The sequence below is a fragment of the Hyaena hyaena genome, unplaced genomic scaffold, assembly GCF_003009895.1.
Source record: "Hyaena hyaena isolate Hyena2069 unplaced genomic scaffold, ASM300989v1 scaffold_328, whole genome shotgun sequence".
NCBI lineage: Eukaryota > Metazoa > Chordata > Mammalia > Carnivora > Hyaenidae > Hyaena > Hyaena hyaena.
Window position 1 is genome coordinate 943524 of NW_024080958.1, and position 22847 is coordinate 966370.

A 22847-nucleotide genomic window follows, 5' to 3' on the forward strand; every position below is an offset into this window, starting at 1 on the left:
AGCTCTGGGAGGAATCTCCTCTAGCGGCATCTGAGCGGGACACCCTGGTGGACACGGTCAGCTTCAGAGGGGCTGGGGTGCTGAGGGACCGGCTGGGGGCACCTGCAGTTCCAGGGAGGCCCTGGGCAACCCCCCACTCCCTACACCTCTGCACCCAGAAGCAGCTTCCCATTCACCTGGAGGGGGTACAGAGATGATCTCTTGGGAACTGGCTCGTGGCCATCTGGGCATCTGACAGACACACAAATACACCAGATGGACAAACATAGACACACACAAAAACACACCCCCTCCCCCTATTCATAGACCTGGGGAGGAGCGCTGTGACGCTCCCCGCCCTGCTCCGACCAGACACACCCCTAAGACAGAGGCCAGACACAGAGAAAACATACCATAGAAATACACAGGGTGAAGGGCAGACGGGCGGACAGACAGACCCCCAAGGACACTCTGGTCGCAGCTCCTCTGGGACCGTCAGAACAGTGCTCGCACCTGTGGACCCCGGGCGCCCCGCGGGACCCAGCCACGCCCCCTGCGCCTACCCAGTCCGGCTGACCCAGGGTGACCCCTTGTCCCTCACCGCAACCCCAGGAGCCGGGGGCACCTGTCAGCATCCAGGGCTTCCGTGACGCGGGCAGGGCTGGGGGGGGCGGGCGTCCACGAAGCGGGCAGGGGAGCGGGGAAGGGCTGGCCAGGGTCCCAGGCGTCAGGGGCTGGGAGCGAGCCGCGTGGGTCGCAGAGTAGGGGGAGGGCGCCCCCCTTCCCCCCCCCCCCAACCCGGCATTGCGGAGTCCGGGGAAGTGGGCAGTGCGCCTTCAGGAGCGCGAAGCAGCAGCGGGGGTCAGCCGGGTCGGCGGGTGGGGGGCGGCCGTCCGAGTGTGCATCTTGACCGAGGGCAGAGGGGAGGAAGCGGGGAGAGCGGGCGTCGCAGGGTGATTGGCGGAGAGCGTCAGCGCAAGGGCAGGGGTGCGGGCACCACTCCCGAATCCAGGCTCCAGCGGGTCCCTGCGTGATGCCCGGGGGCCAGGGGGCGCCGGCCTCTCCCCGGGCGGCCGGGAGCGCCCCGGACAGGGCGGCGTCGAGGCCCGCGGCCCGGCCCTCGCCCCAGCCGGCGGCGGCCGCGGGGCGCCCCGAGTCCGCGGCCCCCGGGCGGGGCGCGCTGCGCGCCAGCGTCCCGCGGAAGCTGGCCGAGGCGCTGAGCAGCCAGTACGGGCTGGTGGTGTTCGCGGCGGGGTTGCTGCTGCTGCTGGCCTGGGCCGTGCACGCCGCGGGGGTGGGCAGGAGCGACCTGCTCTGCTTCCTCACGGCGCTCATGCTGCTGCAGCTGCTCTGGATGCTGTGGTACGTGGGCCGCAGCGCCGCGCACCGCCACCTCCTCCGCCCCAAGGACGCGCACGCCGGCGCGCGCTGGCTCCGCGGTGAGTCCCCGCAGGCAGGTGCGGCCCGGCGCCCCCCTGCCTTCCGCTCCGGCTCCCCTGCAGCTTGTCTGGCTCCCCCGCCTCCCTTCCTTCTTTTTCTTCCTTGAGCCTGGATGGCCGCAGGGCCCCCTCTCTCTGCCAGGCTCTCCTTACGCATTCCAGCCTAAGAGCCACAGCCGCACAAACCTGCTCCCGTCTTTTCCTTGGCTGAAATTCCTGCGGTGGATGCATCGACCCCACCAGGGAGGCCGCAGGCCCCGTCCTGGCATTCAGGACCTTCTAAGGTCGGCCCCTCCTGCCCCCCAAATGCCTTCTAGTTTTATCCTCTCCTTCGCCCTCAATCTGGGCTCCAGCCTGAAAGCTCTTAGTTCTCATTACAGTGTTTCGTGTCTCCATGCCTTCGCATATTCTGTTCCCTCCTCCTGCAGTGCATTCCACCTGCTTTCCAGAACAGGCTCGGGCCTCACTCCGTCCCCTCCAGTGGTGCTTTTCTGATTCCCCTGCTCTTTGTGGTCTGACCACACCCCTCCACCCCCCACCATGCCCTGGGAAGATGCTGTCCCTGTTGATACTTCTGTCCCCTGCCACCACCCTTGGGGAGCTCTGTGATGCTCATCTCTCAGTCCCAGAGCCACCTCCTGGTCTGGCTCTGGCCTAGAGGAGATGCTAAGGGCATGCAGCTGGGGCGAATGGACTCGTGGATAAATGGATAAATCCTGGGGCAGTGGAGGGCAGAAGCACTTGCTAGGGACTCACAGCGTGCTGACTGGGACATTGCCAAATAGAAGGTTCCCCTCCTGAAGGAGCTTCCGCTCTTGAAAGGGAACTAGACACGATGCAGAGGGAGGAGGCCGTAGGGAGTCAACTGAGGAGACAGTCACTGAGAAACCTTCATGGGAGAGGCTGGGTACGTGTCGCTCCGCGCGGACCACACACAGGGCACCTCTCTACGTGAATTCTCATCAGGTCTGAATTTAAATCTGCCCTAGAGGGTGGCTGTTCTTGTCTTTCCATGGCCTCGGGCACGTGACATAATTCATCCATCCATCCACCCTCTGCGCTCCAGCAGGTTGGGAATCACACGCTTGGGGGGACCAGTGACGGCTGGCGGGGTTCAGGCTGGGGCGCCCAGCACACATCCACTCCCCTTCCCACCCACATCCCTTCAGAGGTCTGGCCCCGGTGACGTCTCCACCCCGCCCGCCAGGATTTACTCCTTGCTCCCTGCGGCCACGGTGGCTTTCTGTGTGTAGAGCCGGTTTGCTCCATGACGGCTTCCACCTTGTATTATGGCTAGTTGGATACGAGCCATGTCGCAGGATGAGATTTCAGGCTTCGTAGCCTCAGGGACTGCGTCTAGTTCATCTTGCCTTTGGAAAAACTGGATCCGACTCCAGACCGGCCCAAGTTCCTGCTCTGAAAATCGTTGTTTTAAGGAGATTCATGGTTCTGTGACTCTGAATGGTGGGGAATCCAATGCCTTTTCCAGTGTTTGAATCAAACAAATAAGTGGGAATGAAATGTTATTTTGAGGATATTGATTTACACGGGCTAAAAAATATTATACACATAGGCTTTTGACCTATGCTTTCCTATAGTGGAAGTTTCCTTTCTTTGACCCTCCTTGCTTCTTCCCTTCCTCTTCCCTCCTCCTTGGCCCCTTCCTTCTACCACCCTCCCATCCCCTGCTCTTCCCCTCTCTCTCCCTCCTCTCCCCCCCCCCCCCCCCCCCCCCCCCCCCCCCCCCCCCCCCCCCGCCCAGGAAGACTCGAAGCCTTGTGATCTGAGTCAGTGGCTGAATGGTGGTGCTATTTCCCAAGATTAAGAAGACAGAGAGAGGAGCAGGGGTGAGGATGTAGAATCACATTTCTTCTTGTGCACACGTTACATTTGAGATGTCTATTAGACACCGAGTAGTGGCAATATAGAGAGAGCACATAGTAGATGTTCAATAAATGGCGGCCGTTGAGACGAACACGATAACATAAGCATTCAGATGAGGTGTGGGGATGATGGTAATGGTGCTGGCCCTCGAGGGCCTGGCTCCGTGTCCCAGCTCTGTTACCTTCACCTTCCGAGCCCCTGTTTCCTCATCAGTAAAATAAGAATCCCAGTTGTTTCTCAGGAAAGAGCTGAGCGCAGTTTGCAAAGCACTGAGGTCCCTGTGAATGAGCTGTGGTTCATCAAAAAGCAAGAGGCTAATTGTCTCGGAAGAACATTGGGAGGCTGTGGTCTCAAGGAAAATGCATCAGCCCTGGCCAGTGCTAGGTTTTCCTTGGAATCATAGCTGGGAAGACAGGTTCGACTCAGCTCTGCCCTGGCTTCTGTGACAGTCGTAGGCGTCCGGGGCTCTGAGACAGAGGCAGCCTGTGGAATTCGGGGCACTGATGTTTTCAGAGAAAGTCTCTGGGTCTTGGTATGGGCTGAGGCATGTCTCTGAGCAGAAAACATTCTGCTCCACCTACTGAGCATGAGAAAGTGAAAATTGCCTCTGGAACAAATAATATTGATGTATTAAAATATTTAGTAGACATGACAGACTATTACTCCATCTCCTCGGTTTGCTGAGTAAAGACGTTGGTTTTTTCTGGAAGGAATGACAGCAGCCTGGCTCTCTCGCTCCTGCCCAGTGGGTTCTGTGACATCCAACTCAGTGAGTCGCTGTTTCTATTGTTGCTAGTCCGTAAAAGACTGCAGCGGTTTACTTCCCAGGGATAGGATTTTGTTGTGACTATTTTGTCTCAAGTCCTGAGAAGTGTCATTAACACACAATTATGGGAACAATGACAATAAGAATAAAAGCTGCATTTATTCAGTGAGTTCAGAACGCAGGCACGTTAGAAGCATTATTTGTCTCAATTATTTGTCACAGCGATTTTTTTTTCAATGCTTGTGAGTGATCACCCCCAAATTGACTCCTTTTATAAGATCAGATTTTTACATAATACTTTTTTTTTTAAAATGAGACCCACCTGTGTATATGGTACATCTCTGTCCCCCATGCCGCCCCTGGAAACGGGCTGCTCACAGCACTGTGGCCATCATCCCTTCAAGGACTGGTAGTGGCGGACAGAGGTGTGCTGCTCATGTGAGACCAGCCCACGGGTGGTGGGTGACAGGCTGCCAAGTTAAAGGTCAGGAACGTGATGAGGGGTTTGGGAAAAGGGCTGTCCCCACGTATGAGAGTAAGCGGGAGCTGATAAATGAGACGGGTCCCAGTGTGTGTATGGAGATGGCGGGTGCCACGGGAGGATGGCATCAGAGAGCAGCAGATGGGGGGGGAGGGACAAAGGCATAGAACACAGAGATGCAACAGTTGAGCTGCCCATTACTGGCATGTTTAACAGTGAGAAAGTGGGGCGCCTGGGTGGCTTAGTCGGTTAAGCGTCCGACTTTCGCTTAGGTCATGATCTCGCGGTTCGTGGGTTCGAGCCCCGCGTCGGGCTCTGTGCTGACTGCCAGCTCAGAGCCTGGAGCCTGTTTCAGAGTCTGTATCTCCCTCTCTCTTTGACCCTCCCCTGCTCACGCTGTCTCTCTCTCTCCTAGAAATAAATAAAAATATTAAAAAAAAAAAAAACAACAGTGAGAAAGTGAAGAGGGATAAGCTCCTTGCTTCCGGGCAGATGACACGATACCAACAGGTGTCAGAGAAGGCAAAAATCGACTTCCTTTTTGTTGTCTGTCTTCTTCATCCAGCAGAAGGATCTCGGGATCTTGCAAAGAACAACAGAGAAGGGAGCCAAGTGCACAGCTTGGAAATCTTCATGGTGGTTGGGCAGAGCTTTTGGTCTGGTTTTGTTTGACGGCCCGGACTGAGCTCCCAGGACTGGCTGAGCTCTGGGGATGGCGGGACCATCGGGCATGGCCTGGCACAGAGGGGTGCAGACAATGAGGAAAACAGAACCTGATGGGTAAGAGCATGCCCCTTTCTCTGGGCATGTAGCTCTGCTTCTGCCTCAGTTTCCTCGTCTGTAATATGGGGATGATGATACCACACATCACATAGGGTTGTTATGAGACTCTGAGTTAGTACATACAAAATGCTTAGAAGCCTCTGGCACATTGCAAGAGAAATGTCTTATGAAATACACGATTCGGCATTATAATGTGCAGGTGCAGCGGATGTGTTGAGGGAAGCAGAAGAGCAGCTGGGGGGGGGGGGATGTGAGGGTTTAGGGATTTAGGGAAGAGTCCCCAGAGGAAGGCCTTTTGTTTTTGCTGGAGCCTGGAAAGAAACATTAAAAACCATTTCAAAATGATAAAAGAATACACAGAATACAGCAAACTGAGCATGACAGTAACACCCGGCAAAGTCCAGGAGCAGATCGACTTGGCTGGGGGGGGTTTGAGCAATTCCCTCGGGAAAGAGAATAGTGGGACCCCACGACCCAGCCTAGGGTCACGATGAGAGACTTTTGCCTAATTGCCTGCATTTTCTTACATATTATCCTTTGGATGAGATTTTTTTCTTCTCTAATACAAACTATAAGCATAATGTCAGGATTTCAGCATCAACAAGATAGTGAGGCTGCCCAGAAAGCTGGGCCAAGCATCACATGTGCACCTGTAGGAGGGTGGCCCCAGGAGGGACAAAGGGTGTCCAGTCCAGAGGGAGAGGAGGGGGCAGGCAACCTCACTCCCATCAGCTCCAGACCATCCTTCAGCTTCTGGAGAGCAGAGTCACTTCTTTAGGGAAGCCTTTCCTGGTATCTTCACCAGGTGTGGATTCCAAGATCTTCCATTTTCTTCTTAACACAAACCAAGCAGGAGATTGTGTGATTCAGTTTGTCTGTCTCACCAGATGGTGAGCTCTTGGAGGCAGAGCCCCTGTCTGAATGTGAGGCAGAGCCCCTCATTATAGCCTGAGCTCCTGGCACAGTGCCTGACATGTAACAAGTGCCAGATGGGATTTACTGAATCACCAAGTGAATGGATGGGTGAATGAATGAATGAATGAGTGAATGATGACAGAATCTCTAAGGAAGAAGATGACAGTTCCAGGAGGCTGACTGCAGTTCAGCATACGGAAGAACATTCTAGTATAAGCCCCAGCTGGTGATCAAAGGGTGTGCTTGGAGAGATGGTGAGCCTCCCAGCCCTGGGCGTGTCCAGATGGGAGACCAGTTGGCCGCTAGTCGTAATGCACTGGGAAGCATTCTTGCATGAGGCGGGGGATGTAGCCTGACTTTGCGGGGTCTTCTGCCTCTAAGAGCCTACAGTTCAAGATTCCAGACTCCTAGGGAGTATTTGGGTGCCTATCACGGGGGGGCGGGTCTCCCCTCTGCCAACTGTAGACGTTTTAAGATTGTTCTCAAGTGAGGTGGCTGAGAAAGTTCGAATTGGTTCTAATTCATTAAGTTTTTGTTTGTGCTTGAGTGATGATAATAATGATGGTAGCATCCATTTGTAGAATTTCCTACGTGTGAGGCACTGTTCTAGATGAGTCATTTAATCTCCTCTGCACCCCCAAGAGAAAGCCAACTGCATTATTATCACGTTTTAGAGATGAGGAAACTGACGCTTAAGAGAAGTTGAGTAATTGCCAAACGTCATCAACTAATGATTGATAGGGAATAGGATTTAAAGCCAGGCTCCGACCATGACGGCCCACTGTCTTCTCACAGCGGACTCGACTTTTGCTGATACTTCATCGGCTTCCAAAATTATATATCCTCTTTTTGAGGTGTGCAAAGTGGTGTTGTAAAACCAAGTTTACTGATTGTATGACTTAATTCTTCTGTGTCCTTACTTATGTTTCCTCCTACCAGATAGGTCTAGTTCTGGAATCTTCCATTTTATGTCTTTAAAGTAGCAGACACAAGGGGAAAACTGTTTTTGTTGTTGTTGTTGTTGGCACACAAGGGACTACTATTATATCTTTCTCATACGTTCTGTCTTTTTTTTTCATGTGTGATGACAAAGATGAAGAGATTCTTTATCCTGTTTACTACATTTAATTTGAATTCCCTGTGGTCTGGTATCAATATTGCTCTGCCTGCCCTCTCTTCATTTGCATTGCCTCTTTGTTCACACCTTGATTCTCCACCATTGCTACTTAGTGAATAGTGTGATTCATTAAACAGACACAGCTAGGTTTGGCTTTTAATCTAATATTCCCATCCTTGTTGACTAAATTAATGGGAGATTGAGATGATTCCCTGTACACATTTACTATAAGGATTTATATGCTTGACTTTATTGTTCCCAGTTTTCTTTGCAAAGATTATGGTTTCTTTTACATATTGTTTCATTTTCCTTTTGCATACGTTTGCTTTTTGGAGCACTTGAACATTTTTTTAAAAAGATTTTGTTTTTGAGTAACTCTACACCCAATGCGGGGCTCGAACCCACAACCCCGAGATCAAGAGTCTCATGCTCCATCGACTGAGTCAGCCAGGTGCTCCAGAGCACTTGGACATTTTATTGTGTCTTTCTATTCAATGAATGGCTATCTTTCCTTTCCTGTTCTCACAATCAGATGCATATTACTCCATTCATATCCCCCCAAAACCCCTACACATTTCCTCCAGGAAGGCACATGGCTGTCTGCTCCAATGAGATCTGTGCAATCCACTTCTTCTCTCTTTTGTCCCTCTTTGCACCTGGTCTTTATCTCTTTCCCATGAGACCTTTGGAGGGTTTTCTGCATCTGCGCCCCATCCAGTCTGTCCCAACTTTATTCTGTATCACAAAGTTTTTATAGAGCATGTAAATTACACATTTCCAGTTGATTTATCTCACCATTTGGATTTAACTTCTCTTACCCTGATTTTCTTTCCTATTAATTTATTTTTCAATCTACTGGACTATTCACCTACCCACCCATCCATCTGTCCATCCATCCATCCGTCTATCCATCCATCCGTCTATCCATCCATCCATCCACCCATCCATCCACCCATCCATCCACCCATCCATCCATCCATCCATCCATCCATCCATCCATCCATCCATCCGTCCGTTTGTCCGTCTGTCCATGTGTGCATCCATCCATCCATCCACCCATCCATCCATCTGTCCGTCCATCCTTCCACTCATCCATCCATCCATCCATCCGTCCATCCGTCCGTCCGTCCATCCATCCACCCATCCATCCGTCTGTCTGTCCATCCATCCATCCATCCATCCATCCATCCATCCATCCATCCATTTTACACCCTCCCCCCTTCCTTCGATTATACATCCATCATCCTCTCCAATCTTTTGCTACACTTCTTGCTCAGCATTGTCCCCTCTCCTCTTCATCTTCCCCAATTATAGAGACTCTCCCCCAGTTCACCGGCTGTTTGGCTAAAGCCCTGTGTCAGATGAGTTATGTGGATGACATCCCCCCCACCTCTGTCCTCTGTTCAACTAGCACCTTCTAAGAGAGTTCTTTCTGACCATCATCAACTTTAGTCCTCTTCCCACTTTACTTTTCCTCACACACTTAGCACTTCCGAACACTTCTTCTATGTTTATTACTTATTTGCTATTCTCTGTTTTCCCTACTAGAATGTTAAACTCACCAAGGGCAGATACTTTATATTATTGCTCTTTTTCTGTCTCTAGTGCATGGGACAGTGGCTGGACCATCACCAGAACAAACAGGTGCTGAATGAATTGTATTTGCATATCTTCAGATCTCTGTCTTTCACCCTCACAAGCAGGTGACATGTTGGCTGGAAATGGGGTTCTTAAGCTGCAGTGCTTCCCTTGAAATGGGCTCTACCTACTCTTCCCCTGGCTTCTGCTTTCCCATGCTGCAGATGAGAGGTCTGGTGCCAGTGCTCACATCTACATTTTGTGCATACCCCAATTTATTCAATATTACACGTGTGTATTTTTTGTTTCCGCAGCAATCTTGTTGGATTGCTTTGAGCCCCTGGCAAAACGCCAGATGCATAGTAGGAGTCCCCCAAATATTTGTTGTATAAATAAATGGATGGATAAAGGAAGAAAGGACTTTAAGACCATGAGAAGGTATATGATGTATTTATCATAACTCTTGAAATGTCAGTGACAGGGGTGTTCTAAACCAGTGGTTTTCAAGGTGCGGTCCCAGATCTACAGTGTCAGCCTCACCTGGGAACTTGTTAGAGATGCAAATTTGCCCCCCCCCAACCTATTGAAGCAGAAACTCTGGGGGCGGAGCCCCACAATCTGTTTTAACAACCCTTCCAGGTGATTCTGATGCATGTTCAAGTTTGAGAACCAGTGCTGGAGACCAGTCTCATTTTCTAGATGGGAAAACCAAGGCTAGGAGCAGGGAAGTGACTCATCTGAATTCACGCATGCCATGGGGGGCACAGCCGGAACTAGCGCCCAGGTGCCCGTGGCTGCCGCCTGTGCCCCTTACCACTCCAGCCAGGCTGCCTCACCTCCTCTCGCTATTTCCCCTGTAATCAAAACGAACCGTGCATTTGCCAAACCTTTTCAAAGCATTGGGATTGAATCTCCGCTCTTACTGAGTTTTTGATTTCACTGGGGGTTTGCCAGGATTTAAAAAAAACATGACTTAGGGTTGTTTCTATAAGGCTTTGAGCAACGGAAAGGAGCCGGGCGATTGCATTACTTTGCACTGCAGGCTTCTTAAGCTGGCGCTGTAATGTTATAGCTCATGTGAGGGCCCGGTCCTCTCTCTCCATCTCGCCATAATGCATGTCACACATGGTCCAGTTTCCTCCCATTCGTGGGAGAGAAGATGTGAATGGCGGTCAATGTCGGCCCAGAAGAACGATTAGGAACTTTGACACTGATCAAGTCTCCATGATCACTATGTTGTTCTTGATAATATTTTTATTTGTTACAAGTTTCTTTTTAATGTATTTTGTATATTCCTTTCCATCTTTTTTTTTCTATGCTTATTTTTTGTTTGTTTTTGTTGTTTAGTCAAAACCATGCCAGATACACCATTAAAGAATGCTTCCTTTCTTCGCTTCCCCTAAGTACGGGCCCTTTCCATGACTGTTTATGGAGCCCCTTCCTATCAGTTTTAAAAATATGCTTTCTGTTTCGGAAAAGTTTTAGATTTGCAAAGATTTTACAAGAGTTACTGAATGCCTATGTGCCCCTCATCTTTATTCTCTAGAGAGCAGGATTTTAGAATCAGAGAACAGATTTTTTTTTAGAAGAATAGTGACACTCTTAGACTGACCTTTTTTTGTTTTGTTTTGTTTTGTTTTGGAAAAGCTCCTAGAGGCCTTCTGTTTATTGGGCTAATCTTTGTTGGATGTATATCATTTGTCAGACCCCAGCATACGTGGGTGTGAGCAATGATAAACAGGACAGAATACTGTCTTGCTATATATATGTAATTAATTATAATATGTATAACAACCTAAAATTTATAGACTTAATTGTTATTTTTTTTTAATGTTTATATTTGAGAGAGAGACAGAGTGTGAGTGGGGGAGGGGCAGAGAGAGATAGAGAGGGAGACACAGAATCTGAAGCAGACTCCAGGCTCTGAGCCATCAGCACAGAGCCTGACGTGGGGCTCAAACCCATGAACTGCAAAATCATGACCTTGAGCTAAAGTTGGATGCTCAACTGACTGAGTCACCCAGGAACCCCTCGACTTAATTGTTAATAACGTAACGTAACGTAACGTAACGTAACGTAACATTTATCAAGTTAATTGTTTACAAGTTTACTGTTCAGTAGTGTTAAGTACGTTGATTTTATGCAATAGTGTTAAGTATATTGACTTTATGCAGTTTATATCCAGAAGTCTTTCATCCTGCAAAATGAAAACTCTGTACCCTTTACAGAATTGATCTTTCTCCCCTTCCCCAGCCACAGCACCTACCACTCTACTTTCTCTATGAATTTAACTATTCTAAGGAACCTAATCTAAGTGGAATCACACAGTATTTGTCTTTTCGCGGCTGGCTTATTTCACTTGACATGTCTTCAAGACTCACCTGTGTCATCGCAGATGTCAGAATGTCCTTCCTGTCTAAGGCTGAATGATACTCTGTCGGATGGTTGGACCACATTTTATCCATTCACCTGTCAATGGACACTTAGCTCGCTTCCACGTATTGGATAGTGTGAATAATGGTGCCATCAGCGTGGTCGTACAAATAATCCTTTTGTGTCCCTCTTTTGATCCTTTCCAGTATACACCCAAAAGTGGAATTTCTGGATCGTGTGGAAATACTGTTTTTTTTTTTAAATCGTTTATTGTCAAGTTGGTTTCCATATAACACCCAGTGCTCATCCCCACAAGTGCCCTCCTCCATGCCCATCTCCCCCCTCCCCCTCCCCCCACACATCAGCCCTCAGTTTGTTCTCAGCATTCAAGAGTCTCTCATGATTTGGAAATACTGTTTTTAATTTTTTGAGAAACTGCCATTCTTTTTTCCACAGTGGCTGCGCCACTTTCCATTCCAATCAACAGTGTCAGTGTTCTCCTCTCTCCACATCCTTGCCAACATTTGCTACTTATATTCTTCTCTCCTTTCTCTCTCCCTCTCTCTCTCTCTCTCTGATAGGAGCCATCCTAACAGATGTGAGATGCTATCTTATTGTGGTTTTGATTTGCATTTCCCTGATGATGAGTGATGTTGATTATCTTTTCATGTGTTAATTCGCCATTTGTATGTCTTTTTTTGGAGAACCACCTATTCAAGTACTTTGCTCATTTTTAATTGGATTTTTTTGTTGGTTGTTGTTAAACTATTGTTATTTATAGATTCTGGATACTAATACCTTATCAGATATATAGTTTGCAAATATTTTCTCCCATTCTGTTGTTATTTTTTTAATGTTTATTTGTTTTTGAAAGTAAGAGATGCAGAGAGAGAGAGACAGAGAGATAGAGCATGAGCAGGGGAGGGGCAAGGAGAGAGAGGGAGAGACAGAATCGGAAGCAGGCTCCACACTCTGAGCTGTCAGCACAGAGCCCAACATGGGTCTCGGATCCACGAACTGTGAGATCATGACCTGAGCTGAAGTCAGACGCTTAACTGACTGAGCCACCCAGGCACCCCTATTTTCTTCCATCCTTAATGGAGGTTAATAGTGTCCTCTGATGCCCAACAGTTTTTCATTTTGATGTATTTCAATTTGTCCATCTTCATTTTGATTGCTCACGCTTTTGGTGTCTTATCCAGCAAATCATTGCCCAGTCCAGCACTGTCAAGATTTTTCTCTACATTTTCTTAAAATCTTTTACCATTTTCGGTTTTAGATGTAAGTCTCTGATTTATTTGGAGTTAATTTTTGTATATAGCATAAGGTAAGGTAAAATTCATTCTTTTGTGATTGCATATCCACTCTCCCAGCACCATCTGTAGAAATGACTGCCCTTTCTTCCCTGACTGGTCTTGGCACCCTTGAAAAAATCATTTGACCCTATACATGAGGGCTTTTTTCGAATTTTTTAAAATGTTTTATTTATTTCTGAGAGAGAGACAGCATGAGCAGGGGAGGGTCAGAGAGAGAGGGAGACACAGAATCTGAAACAGGCTCCGGGCTCTGAGCTAGCTGTCAGCACAGAGCCCGACACAGAGCTCAAACCCACGAACCACAAGATCATGACCTGAGCTGAAGTCGGACTCTTAACTGACTGAGCCACCCAGGCGCCCCTATACATGAGGGTTTTAATGTCGTTTACTTTGAGATGACATCCATGCATGTCAACACTTACAAGTGTGTGTTTCTGTGCTCTCCCCGCCCTCCTCAATGCAGGTAGTATGACATTGTTCGCGGTCATTACCATCATCCTGGGATGCCTCAAAATTGGGTACTTCGTTGGATTTTCTGAATGTTTATCAGCCACTGAAGGGGTCTTCCCTGTCACACACACAGCACATACTCTGGTGCAGGTAAACCCTAAGATGTTTATGCATGTCGCCTGGGCTCCCGTGGAATGTATGCGAAGTGGGAGGTGTGTGGGGGGGCAACATGAGGCAGCCTGAATCCTTCTCTGAGGCTCAGTCCTTCCACTGCCTCCGCTGTCAGACGGTCTCTGTGTCCCCTCGGCTGCCTTTGTGGGGGTCCTATGAGGAGGAACCTGTGATGGAGAGAGTCAGGACATTTTGCCAAGCTTGAGTCTACAGAAAAGGCTTGAGAGTAAATTTTAATATACTTTATTGAGTTTCGTTGAGCTGTAATTCACATACCGTACAAGTCATCCATTTAGAGTGTACAAGTCAGTGGTTTGGAATATTCTCAGAGCTGTGCAATCATCACCACAATCAATCTTAGAACATTTTCATCCACCCTCAACAGAGACCCTGGGCCATTACGGTCACTGCTTGGGGTCACTGAAACATTGTGTTCGGAGATTTTATCTTTAAGGAGCTTGGTAAGGCTAAATGAGGTCATATGCAGGGGGGTCCTAATCCAATAGAATTGGTGTCTTTATATGAAAAGGGGATTAGGACACAGACTCACAGAGAAGGCAGACTGTGTGAGGACAGTGGAGGAAGACGCTGGCCATCTACAAGTCAGGGAGGGAGGCTCGGGAGAACCCTGCCCACACCTTCATCTTGAACTTGGACTTGGACTTGGTTAAGTCTCACAGCCCCTTAGGAGCTTGCACTTTAGATCTTGAGGGCAATGGGGAGCCATCAAAGGCTTTAGGAAGAGGAATGACTTGGACAGATGTGAGTCTTCAAACTATCACTCTGTTGCTTGGTGGGTTGCAGATCTCTATCTTCCTAATTTAAGGCATTTTATCAGTCAATTAATCAAGCATCTCGTACCTAGCAGACACTTAGTACATGCCTTTGCTACACTAGATGACTGGAGAATGAAAAACACTATTTTTTTAAAATGGTATTTAATTTTAAATTGTGCTAACATACATATAACATAAAATTTGCTGCCTTAGCTACAGTTCAGTCGTGTTAAGTATGTTCACATTGTTGTCCAACAAATCTCCAGAACCCTTTCATCTTGCAAAATTAAAACTCCATCCCCATTAAGCACTAACTACAGATTCCCTCCTCCACCAACCCCTGGTGCCCACTATTCTGCTTTCTATCTCTGTGACGCTGGCTACTCTGGGAACCTCAGATGAGTAGAGTCATATAGTGTTTGTCTTTTTTGATTGGCTTTGTTTCATTGAGCTTAATGTCTTCAAGGCTCATCCATATTGTAGCAGGTGTGAGGATTTCCTTCCTTTTTAAGGCTGAGCAATGTTCCATTGTATGGATGGACCGTACCTTATCCTTCCATCCATGGATACTGGATTGCTTCTACCTTTTGGCTGTTATGAATAACGCTGCTGTAAACATGGGCGTGCAAATATCTTTTTGAGACCCTGCTTTCAATTCCTGTGGATATATACCCAGTTGTGGGATTGCTGGAAAACATGGTAATTAAAAAACATTTATTTGGAGGGCACCTGGATGGCTCAGTTGGCTGGGCATCTGACTTTGCCTCAGGTCATGGTCTTACAGTTCAAGAGTTCTAGCCTCATGTCGGGCTCTGTGCTGACAGCTCAGAGCCTGGAGCTGCTTCAGATTCTGTCTCCTTCTCTCTCTGCTCCTCCCCCACTCACACTTTGTCTCTCTCTCAAAAAATAAACACTAAAAAAAATTAAATAAAATGTAATTTAACCTTACTGAAAACACTGGAAAGGAGGATAACAATGTGTAGCTGTGGCTGTTTTTGTGTTCTTTCCCTTCCTTGTACTTAAGTGTACAGTCTTGTCAAAGTTTTACAGAGAACATGCAGAATTTTCTATTCTGAGGTTTCACTTTTAAAAAATTATAAACTTTTTTTTTGTGTTGCCATGTGGTCTTTACGAAAGTATCAGTTAAGTGGCTGTCTAACTTGGAAGTCGTTGATGAATCTTCTTACCGGACTGGTTGCCTGTTGTTGGGCTGAAGGGCAACTTTACCAGCAGTCATTGCTCTGTCTTTTAGGTTGTCAGATGTTTTAGGAACCTTTCCCTGAAAGTGTTTTCAGAGCAGGCTGGTCAGTCTTAGGTAAAACAATGCAGAAGAGATAGGAGGTGTAAGTGAATTTTCTTTGGTGCCATCTGATTTTTTTTATAGCACGTACTTGCAAATGAAGATTGAACGAGGCAAATTTATAAAGTGCCCATCGGTGTCTGGTATGTACCGGGTGCCGAGTGTGTGTTTGTATATGACATAAAACCCAACACGTTTTGGGAATTCAAGTAATACCGGACACATAGGAGGTGTTCGTTCAGTCAGTGCCAGCGAACGAGTAAATTGGTAGTGGACAGCGTGTACTGGAAAGGCACTGTCTCCGGGTGCTGTTCTAAGTAGTTGACATGGATGGTCTTATTTAACTGATCACAATACCCTCCGACGTGGGTCTTCTTATCCTCCCCGTTTCATGGAGGGGCAAACACAGAGAAAGCTTCTCCCATTTCCCCGTGATTCGCACGCAGGTCCCCACCAGCTGCCCCATCAGTGCCTGGCCACAGGGTAGGCACTGATGTCCTGGGTGGCACATGTAACAGAGTGAAGCGAAGGACCAGCCTGCACCAATCTGCTCTTCATTTAAAACACTTCATTTAAAACATTTAAATGGGGGGGGCTCAGTCAGTTGCTCGACCGACTTCGGCTCAGGCCATGATCTCATGATTCATGAGTTCAAGCCCCGCATCGGGCTCCCTGCTGGCAGCGTGGAGCCTGCTTCTGATCCTCTGTCCCCCCTCCTTCTGCCCCCCCCATTCACACCCTCTCTCTCAAAAATAAATAAAACATTTAAAAGAAAGTTTTTTTTTTTTTTTAAAGCACTCAAAATTTGGTTTCAGGGCCATTGGCGCAGGAACTGTTTGTTGGGTATTTTCTTGGGGGAAGCCTCACACGGGTGATGCAAATGGGGTAACGGGGATCATGAGAGGCAGGCGGCCACTCCCCGAGCCCCCTCCCCGCTGACAGCCTCAACCTGTCTTGGCAGCGCTTTCTCGCAAACCTGGAGCCTCACCTTGGGAGCACGGTCCCCACCGCAAGGCGGCACTGCCACCTGAAGGTGACTGGCCATCCAGGAGACCCTGGGATGGGTCCCCACGGACGTCCCCAACACCGCCCCGCTCTGTTTCTGTATGTTTCAGAGCCTCTCCGTGTGCAAGCACAACGATGGTTTTCACTGAAGCGTCTTTCTTTTCTTCCTTTATTCCCCAGGTGTATTTTCTTTGGGGGCATGCCAAGGACATCATCCAGTCTTTCAAAACCCTGGAAAGGTAAAAGTCGTGGGAACTGCTTTACTGTTGAACTTGGTGTTCGTTTAGAACACAGATTCATCACTGCCATTGTGCTTGGGCTTTAAATAGGAGACCAGCTCTCCCCTCCATCCTGACAAGCAAAGCCCTTGCTCGTGGCCTGGGGAGGAGACCCTCCGAAGTCCGTCTCTTCCTTGGGATGGCCCCGGAAGTAGGACCATGTGGGCTTGAATTCTGACTCTGTCATCTGTGATATTTTCCTTTATGATCCTCAGTTTTCCTCATCTGTAAATGGGGATGATAGTAGAGCCAGCCTCTGAGGACAGAATGAAGTAATTGACATAAAGCATGTGCTTGGCACGTAATAAGTACTCAGTAAGCGTGAGGTCTGTCATTCTCTCCGTCACCTTTTTCTTGAGCGATTGAGGATCAAGGAAAAGAATCTATAGGATAATGGGGCGAATTAACTACATGGAATGCATTGTCATCATGTAAGAAAGCCCTGGGTGCACACATACCAATGAATCAAAGAATCACCATTTGTTTCATAGAAAGGACTCCCCAAGCGCCATTTGAAATGACAGCAGATATTTAAAAGATTGATTTGTGAGGGTGTCCGGGCGCTCAGTCGGTTAAGTATCAGACTCTTGATTTCAGCTCAGGTCATGATCTTGCAGTTTGTGGGTTGGGGGCTGTGTGCTGGCAGTGTGGAATCTGCGTGGGATTCTCTCTCCCTCCCTCTCTCTGCCCCTCCCCTGCTCATGTTTTTTTCTCTCTTTCCCTCAAAATAAACAAATGCACATTAAAAATTTTAAGAAAGGATTTATGGATGATCCCTGGGTAGAACCGTTTTGATAGACTATTGAAATAGAAATCACTTTCTCCAATCTCGTTTTGCAGAAAGGATCAGCCTCAACAGGCAGCGAAGTATCTAACGAGCGGCTACAGTGTGCAGGGCCCACTACCAGGCACCGCTGGGGATACGCAGGGACGCTGGGCCACGGTATCCCAGGCTCCTGGGGGGATGTCCCAGGAGCTGGGCAGCCGGTGCTATCCTCTGTGCATCCCAGAGAGGTAGCCTTGGCCGTGATCTTTATCCCCAGCCTTACCAAGAGAAGCCACACCTCCCGTTTCAGGAGGAGCAGCAGGGAGGGGCCCAAGTGGCATCGATGGTCCTGCCTCCGGGGGAGAGGAATGGGCAAATGCGGTCAAAGGGACAAATCCAGGACAGACGAATTTGGGCCCGGAGACCCCAGCAAAGAGCACTTTAATTGCCCCTTTGAACAGAGCAAAGACATCCCACCCCACCCGCACATTTCATCGGCACGAGGGCTCTGTAAGGGTAACTCGTGGAGACTATGCTCCCCTGCATTGAAGGGGTGCAGCCGCAGGTTAGGGGACAGCCCAGGTCTCCAGAGCCCAAGCGGCAGCCCTGGGATTTCTGTCCCAGGTTGTCCCATTTTGTGTGCTGGGGGGCGAGGAATACGGGTATCGTCTGCTCTTCCGCCCGCAGATGCTCGTTAAGGATTGTGCCTTTTAACTGATAAGATTGTAAGGATGCGATAGGATCTAAAAATCGCCGTAACGCCACTGTTGTGGACTGAATGTTTGGGTTTCCCCCAAATTCACATGTCGTAGCCTTTTCATTTTTTTTTTACATTTATTTATTTTTGAGAGAGAGAGAGACAGAGCACAAGCAGGGGAGGGACAGAGAGAGAGGGAGACACAAGAGAAGGCGGTACCCAAGAGGGGGTGCGGGCTGCCCTCTGCTTCCTTGTAAGTCCACCTGAAGTTAACTCCTCATTTCCTGCCCTGCTGTTAGCTCCCAAGTTCAGGAGCTTGAGGCATTAGGGTTCTTCAGATCTACGCAGGGCTGTAAGACGGTGTTCAAGTACAGGAGAGACAGGTCAACGTCAAAGCGAAACATGACGATGCATTGGAAATCACAATAAAAAACAATTGTTTTTAATATTTATTTTGAGAGAGAGAGAGACAGAGTGTGAGTGGGGAAGGGACAGAGAGAGAGGGAGACACAGAATCTGAAGCAGCTCCAGGCTCCGAGCTGTCAGCACAGAGCCCCATGCAGGGCTCGAACCCATGAACCGTGAGATCATGACCTGAGCGGAAGTCGGATGCTTAACCGACTGAGCCCCCAGGCACCCCTCTCATGCAGTAGCCTTAACCTTCAGGGTGATGGTATTTGGAGGCAGGAACTTTGGAGGGTAATTAGGTTTAGATGAGGTCCTGAGGGTGGGCCCCCCCCCCCCATGGGATTAGTGCCCTTAGAGAGATCTCTCTCTCTCTCTCTCTGAACACCCAGAAGAGAGGCTGCGTGAGAGCTCTCACCAAAACCAGCCGTGCTGGCACCTTGACCTGTGACTTCCCGTCTGCAGAACCTGAGAAAGAATCGAGTGTTTTGTTACGACAGCCCCAGCTGACGCCCTCGAGCCGACCGCCGTTAACATTGTGGGCTGGTTTCCATGAATAGATACCGTTGTTTTTCCTTTTTCCTTTTATTTTTTAATATTTTAGAGAGAGAGGGAGCAGGGGAGGGGCAGGAGAGAGGGAGAGAGAGCCTGAAGCAGGGTCTCTGCTCAGCGCAGAGCCCGACGCGGGGCTCAAACCCACCGCCCTGGGATCGTGACCTGAGCCGAAGTCAGGAGTGGACGCTGCACTGACTGAGCCCCCAGGCGCCTCCGTTTTCTACTCACAGTCATGGTCCTGCTCTTCCTGCTGTTTTTTTTTTCCATTTTATCGTTCGCATCTCCTCCGTCAGCGTTCGTCTGCGCCACGACCTTTCCTGACTGCCCAGCGGGCTGCCGCCGTCGTCTAACCGGCCGCGCTGATGTGTGACTCTGCTTGGGCCGTGGTGCCAGAACGCCCCACGCTGGGCGGCAGACACAACAGAAACGTATGGTCCTCATGGTTCTGAAGCCTGGAAGTCCAAGGTCAAGGGGAACCACGGGGCTGGACACAGCTGCCTCCCTGCTGTGGCCTCACGTGGCTTTTCCTCTGTGCCCACGGAGACAGAGAGAGCTCTGCCGTCTCTTCCTCTGCTCCCAAGGACACCAATCCCATTGGGTCAGGACTCCGCCATTGTGACCTCACCATTATAACCTTGATGACCTCCTCAGAGGCCCCGTTTCCAAATACAGCCACACTGTGGTATTAGGGCATCAACAGAAGAATTTATTTTTTATTCCTTTTTGAGAGACAGAGACAGAGCTGCGAACAGAGAGAGCAGGGGCAGAGAGAGAGAGGAAGGCACAGAATCAGAAGCAGGATCCAGGCTCCGAGTTGTCAGCACAGAGCCCAACGCGGGGCTCAAACTCATGAACCGCGAGATCATGACCTGAGCCGAAATCGGGCCCTTAACCGACTGAGCCCCCAAGGCGCCCCAACAGAAGAATTTTGAGGAGACACGAGCCAGTCCATAACACCTAATCCTGAAAGTTCTGTTGCTGTTACAAACCCTACTGTGATGAACATCTTGGGTCAAACATCTCTGGTGTTTGAACACCTCTGATTATTTGCTTGGGGTAAATTCCTGGAAGTAGAGTCATGGGGGTGAAAGGGCGAGAGGTTTTTCAGCAGGTGTGTGGGCGGCAACTTGTCTGTACCCAGAAACTCCTGGCTGAGTGGGGTGGGCGTGGCCACGCATAAAGCACTTTCTTTCAAGTGTTTTACTCATGAGGACTTCTCTCACGTGAGCCCTGCCCCTTTGGGGCCCTATGACCCCCAACCCCCTTCAGCAGATGAGGAAACCGAGGCTCAAAGAAATGGCCAAGGTCAAGCATCTTGCCTGAGCACAGCTGAGGGCCCTGTTTGTAAATCGTAGCAGCTGCGTGGGCTCCTGGCTTTGCTGGTGGAGTCATCTTTCTCTTTGCTAATGTCACTCATGCAGTCACAGCCTTGGGACATTCGGGCTCATATCCCTCCAGGCAGAGAAGTGTCATTGGCTTTACTTTCCACATCTGCGCTGCCCAGTTCAGCAGCCACCAGCCACATGTGGCTGAACTTCTGAGCACTTGAGCCGTGGCTACTTCCATCCGATATGCGTGGGACGTGTCCAGTACACACCAGGATTCAGAGCCTCGGGTGACAGAATATAAAAGATCTCAATAATAATTTTTGTCGCTATCGATCTTACGTTGACATTATAGCCATTTAGATCGGGTTTAAGAGAAAATTATTCAAACTATTTTCACCTGTTCCTTTTTTTTTTTTTTCAACCACTTCTTAAAACTGTGGCCACAGGAAAATCTGAAATTATACGTATGGCTCACCTCTGTGTCTTGCACTTCAGTTTTTGGACAGGACGGCTTGAGGCCAGGCACCCAGACATCTGTCACCTGAGGGGACTCCAAAGGATGGAACACAGAACTCTGTGCTCGCCTTGCTTGTTGACTGATTGGACACACGTCTCTCCCCTGTCTCGGGGCCCCTTTCCCAACCTGGACAGAGAGAGGCTTGAACAGGATACACACAGAGCTTAATTTAGCCTATTTTGTTTGTAGAGAGATGTGTTAAACATTTTTGAGTTACTCACCGCCTTTAGGTTTTGGATTTAGACTTCTCTAGAAAACCTGGAATGTTTGGTCATCCCAAAGGCATGTGCAATAAAGGGCTAGCGCTGGGTGGGGGCTGTGCTCTCAGTTTGCTACAGTCCCCACCACTCCCTAATGTACCCCAGACCTACTTTATTCATCATTTCCTGAAGGCTTCAGAACTTACCACTCCCAGACTTGCTGTGGGTTTTTTTTTTTTTTTCTGGTCTTTTGAGCCAATATTCCACAGTCCCATGCTTTTCGCATGTCCTGGGACTTTTCTCCTGATCTAAGAATTCCCCTTAGCTTGCTTGAGTCCTTCTCTCTTCCCAAGGGTGAGGGTTAAAGGGTCCAGTTGCTGTACAAGCAAAGCTGAAAACATAAACCGAGCTCAGAAGTGGCGCACGGAAACCTTGTGTTTGTTGTGGTCTGGGGCCATCAGCCCCAAGTATGAGAAAGGCGGCCCGCCCTTAGCTTGTAGGATGGTTTCCAGGTCAGACCGACAGGAGGCTGCCAGCCCACGGCAACCGTCCGCAGCTGCAGGTGGTGTTCGCATTATCTCATCGGGCTCAGTGGGGCCGGGATTGGACGGTGTCCTGCGCACCAGGAAAGAAAAGAAGAAAAGGAGCGGTGTGCATTATAAGTAGAAGAAAAGGCAGCTGGCCTGAGGCAAACAGCATTGTCTGCATTTGTACCAGGCTCTATCCAGTGGCTCCCGGACGCCCCGGGGTGAGCTGGCCCCAATCTATAGCCGCTGGGCCAGCACAGGGGCGAGCAGATGGGCAAACACCCGTTTCCTTCTCCACTGGTGCCTGGGCACTATGCAGCTGCTGCAGGAAGCCAGGGTTCAAATGAGGAAAGTTTGGCTTGCGGTCGCTTGTGGGAGCCCCAGAGGGATCAGCTGGGGTTTAAAAACTCGGAGGAGAGGCAAGGTCAGGGTTGAGGACCCAGTCGTACCATTTCTCCTCCGGGCAGATGGTGGACAAGTGTATGCTTTCACTCTGCCCTTCTCAGGGGGTTAGCGTTTCATTCCATGCTAGCTGCTTCATGGACACAAGGTAGCTGCCACAACTCCAGCCTTCGTGTCTGTATTCAAGGCTGGAAATACAGGGGGGAGGGGCAGTAAGGAGGCTTTCTTATCTTCATCCCTTTCATCACGGAAGCGGAAGCTTTCAGTAGTGCCCCGTAGACTTCACATCTCACTGGTCAGAGTGGCCCTGCCAGGCTGCAGGGGAGACCAGACAGCGAGTCTCTGACTTGCTCCAGTTTCTTTCTTCTTCTTCTTTTTTTTTTTTTTTAAATTTTTTGTTGTCACGTTAGCTAACAAATGGTTTATGCAGCGTAGTCTCGGCTTTGGGAGTAGATGCCCGTGATTCATCCCTTACGTACAACGCCCGGTGCGCATCCCAGCAAGTAGCCTCCTCGATGCCCATCCCCCATTTGCCCCTCCCCCCCCACCACTTCCACCCTCAGTTTGTTCTCCATGTTTAAAAGTCTCTCATCTTGCCTCCCTCTCTGTCTGTAACTTACGTTTCCTTCCCTTCCCCTATGGTCTTCTGTTAGGTTTCTCGAATTCCACATGAGTGAGAAGATACGACACCTGCTTTTTCTTTCTTTCTTTTTTTTTTTTTTGTTTGTTTATAGGAGCTTTATTTATAACTGCCAAAACTTGGAAGGAACCAAGGTGTCCTTCCATAGGTGAATGAATAAACAACCTGTGGTCTATCCAAACAATGGAATATTATTCAG

At 49.1% G+C, this 22847-nt stretch overlaps 1 protein-coding gene across 1 annotated transcript in view; it reads left to right on the forward strand.

Annotated features, from left to right (window-relative positions):
* Nucleotides 1–1012: 1012 nt before the first annotated feature.
* The window catches only part of OTOP1 (otopetrin 1), a 34309-nt gene continuing 12474 nt past the window's right edge, over nt 1013–22847 (forward strand). The window contains exons 1-3 of the mRNA XM_039248993.1: nt 1013–1418; nt 13095–13231; nt 16514–16572. Coding sequence (XP_039104924.1) covers nt 1013–1418; nt 13095–13231; nt 16514–16572 — 602 coding nt within the window. The remainder of the gene's footprint in view (nt 1419–13094; nt 13232–16513; nt 16573–22847) is intronic.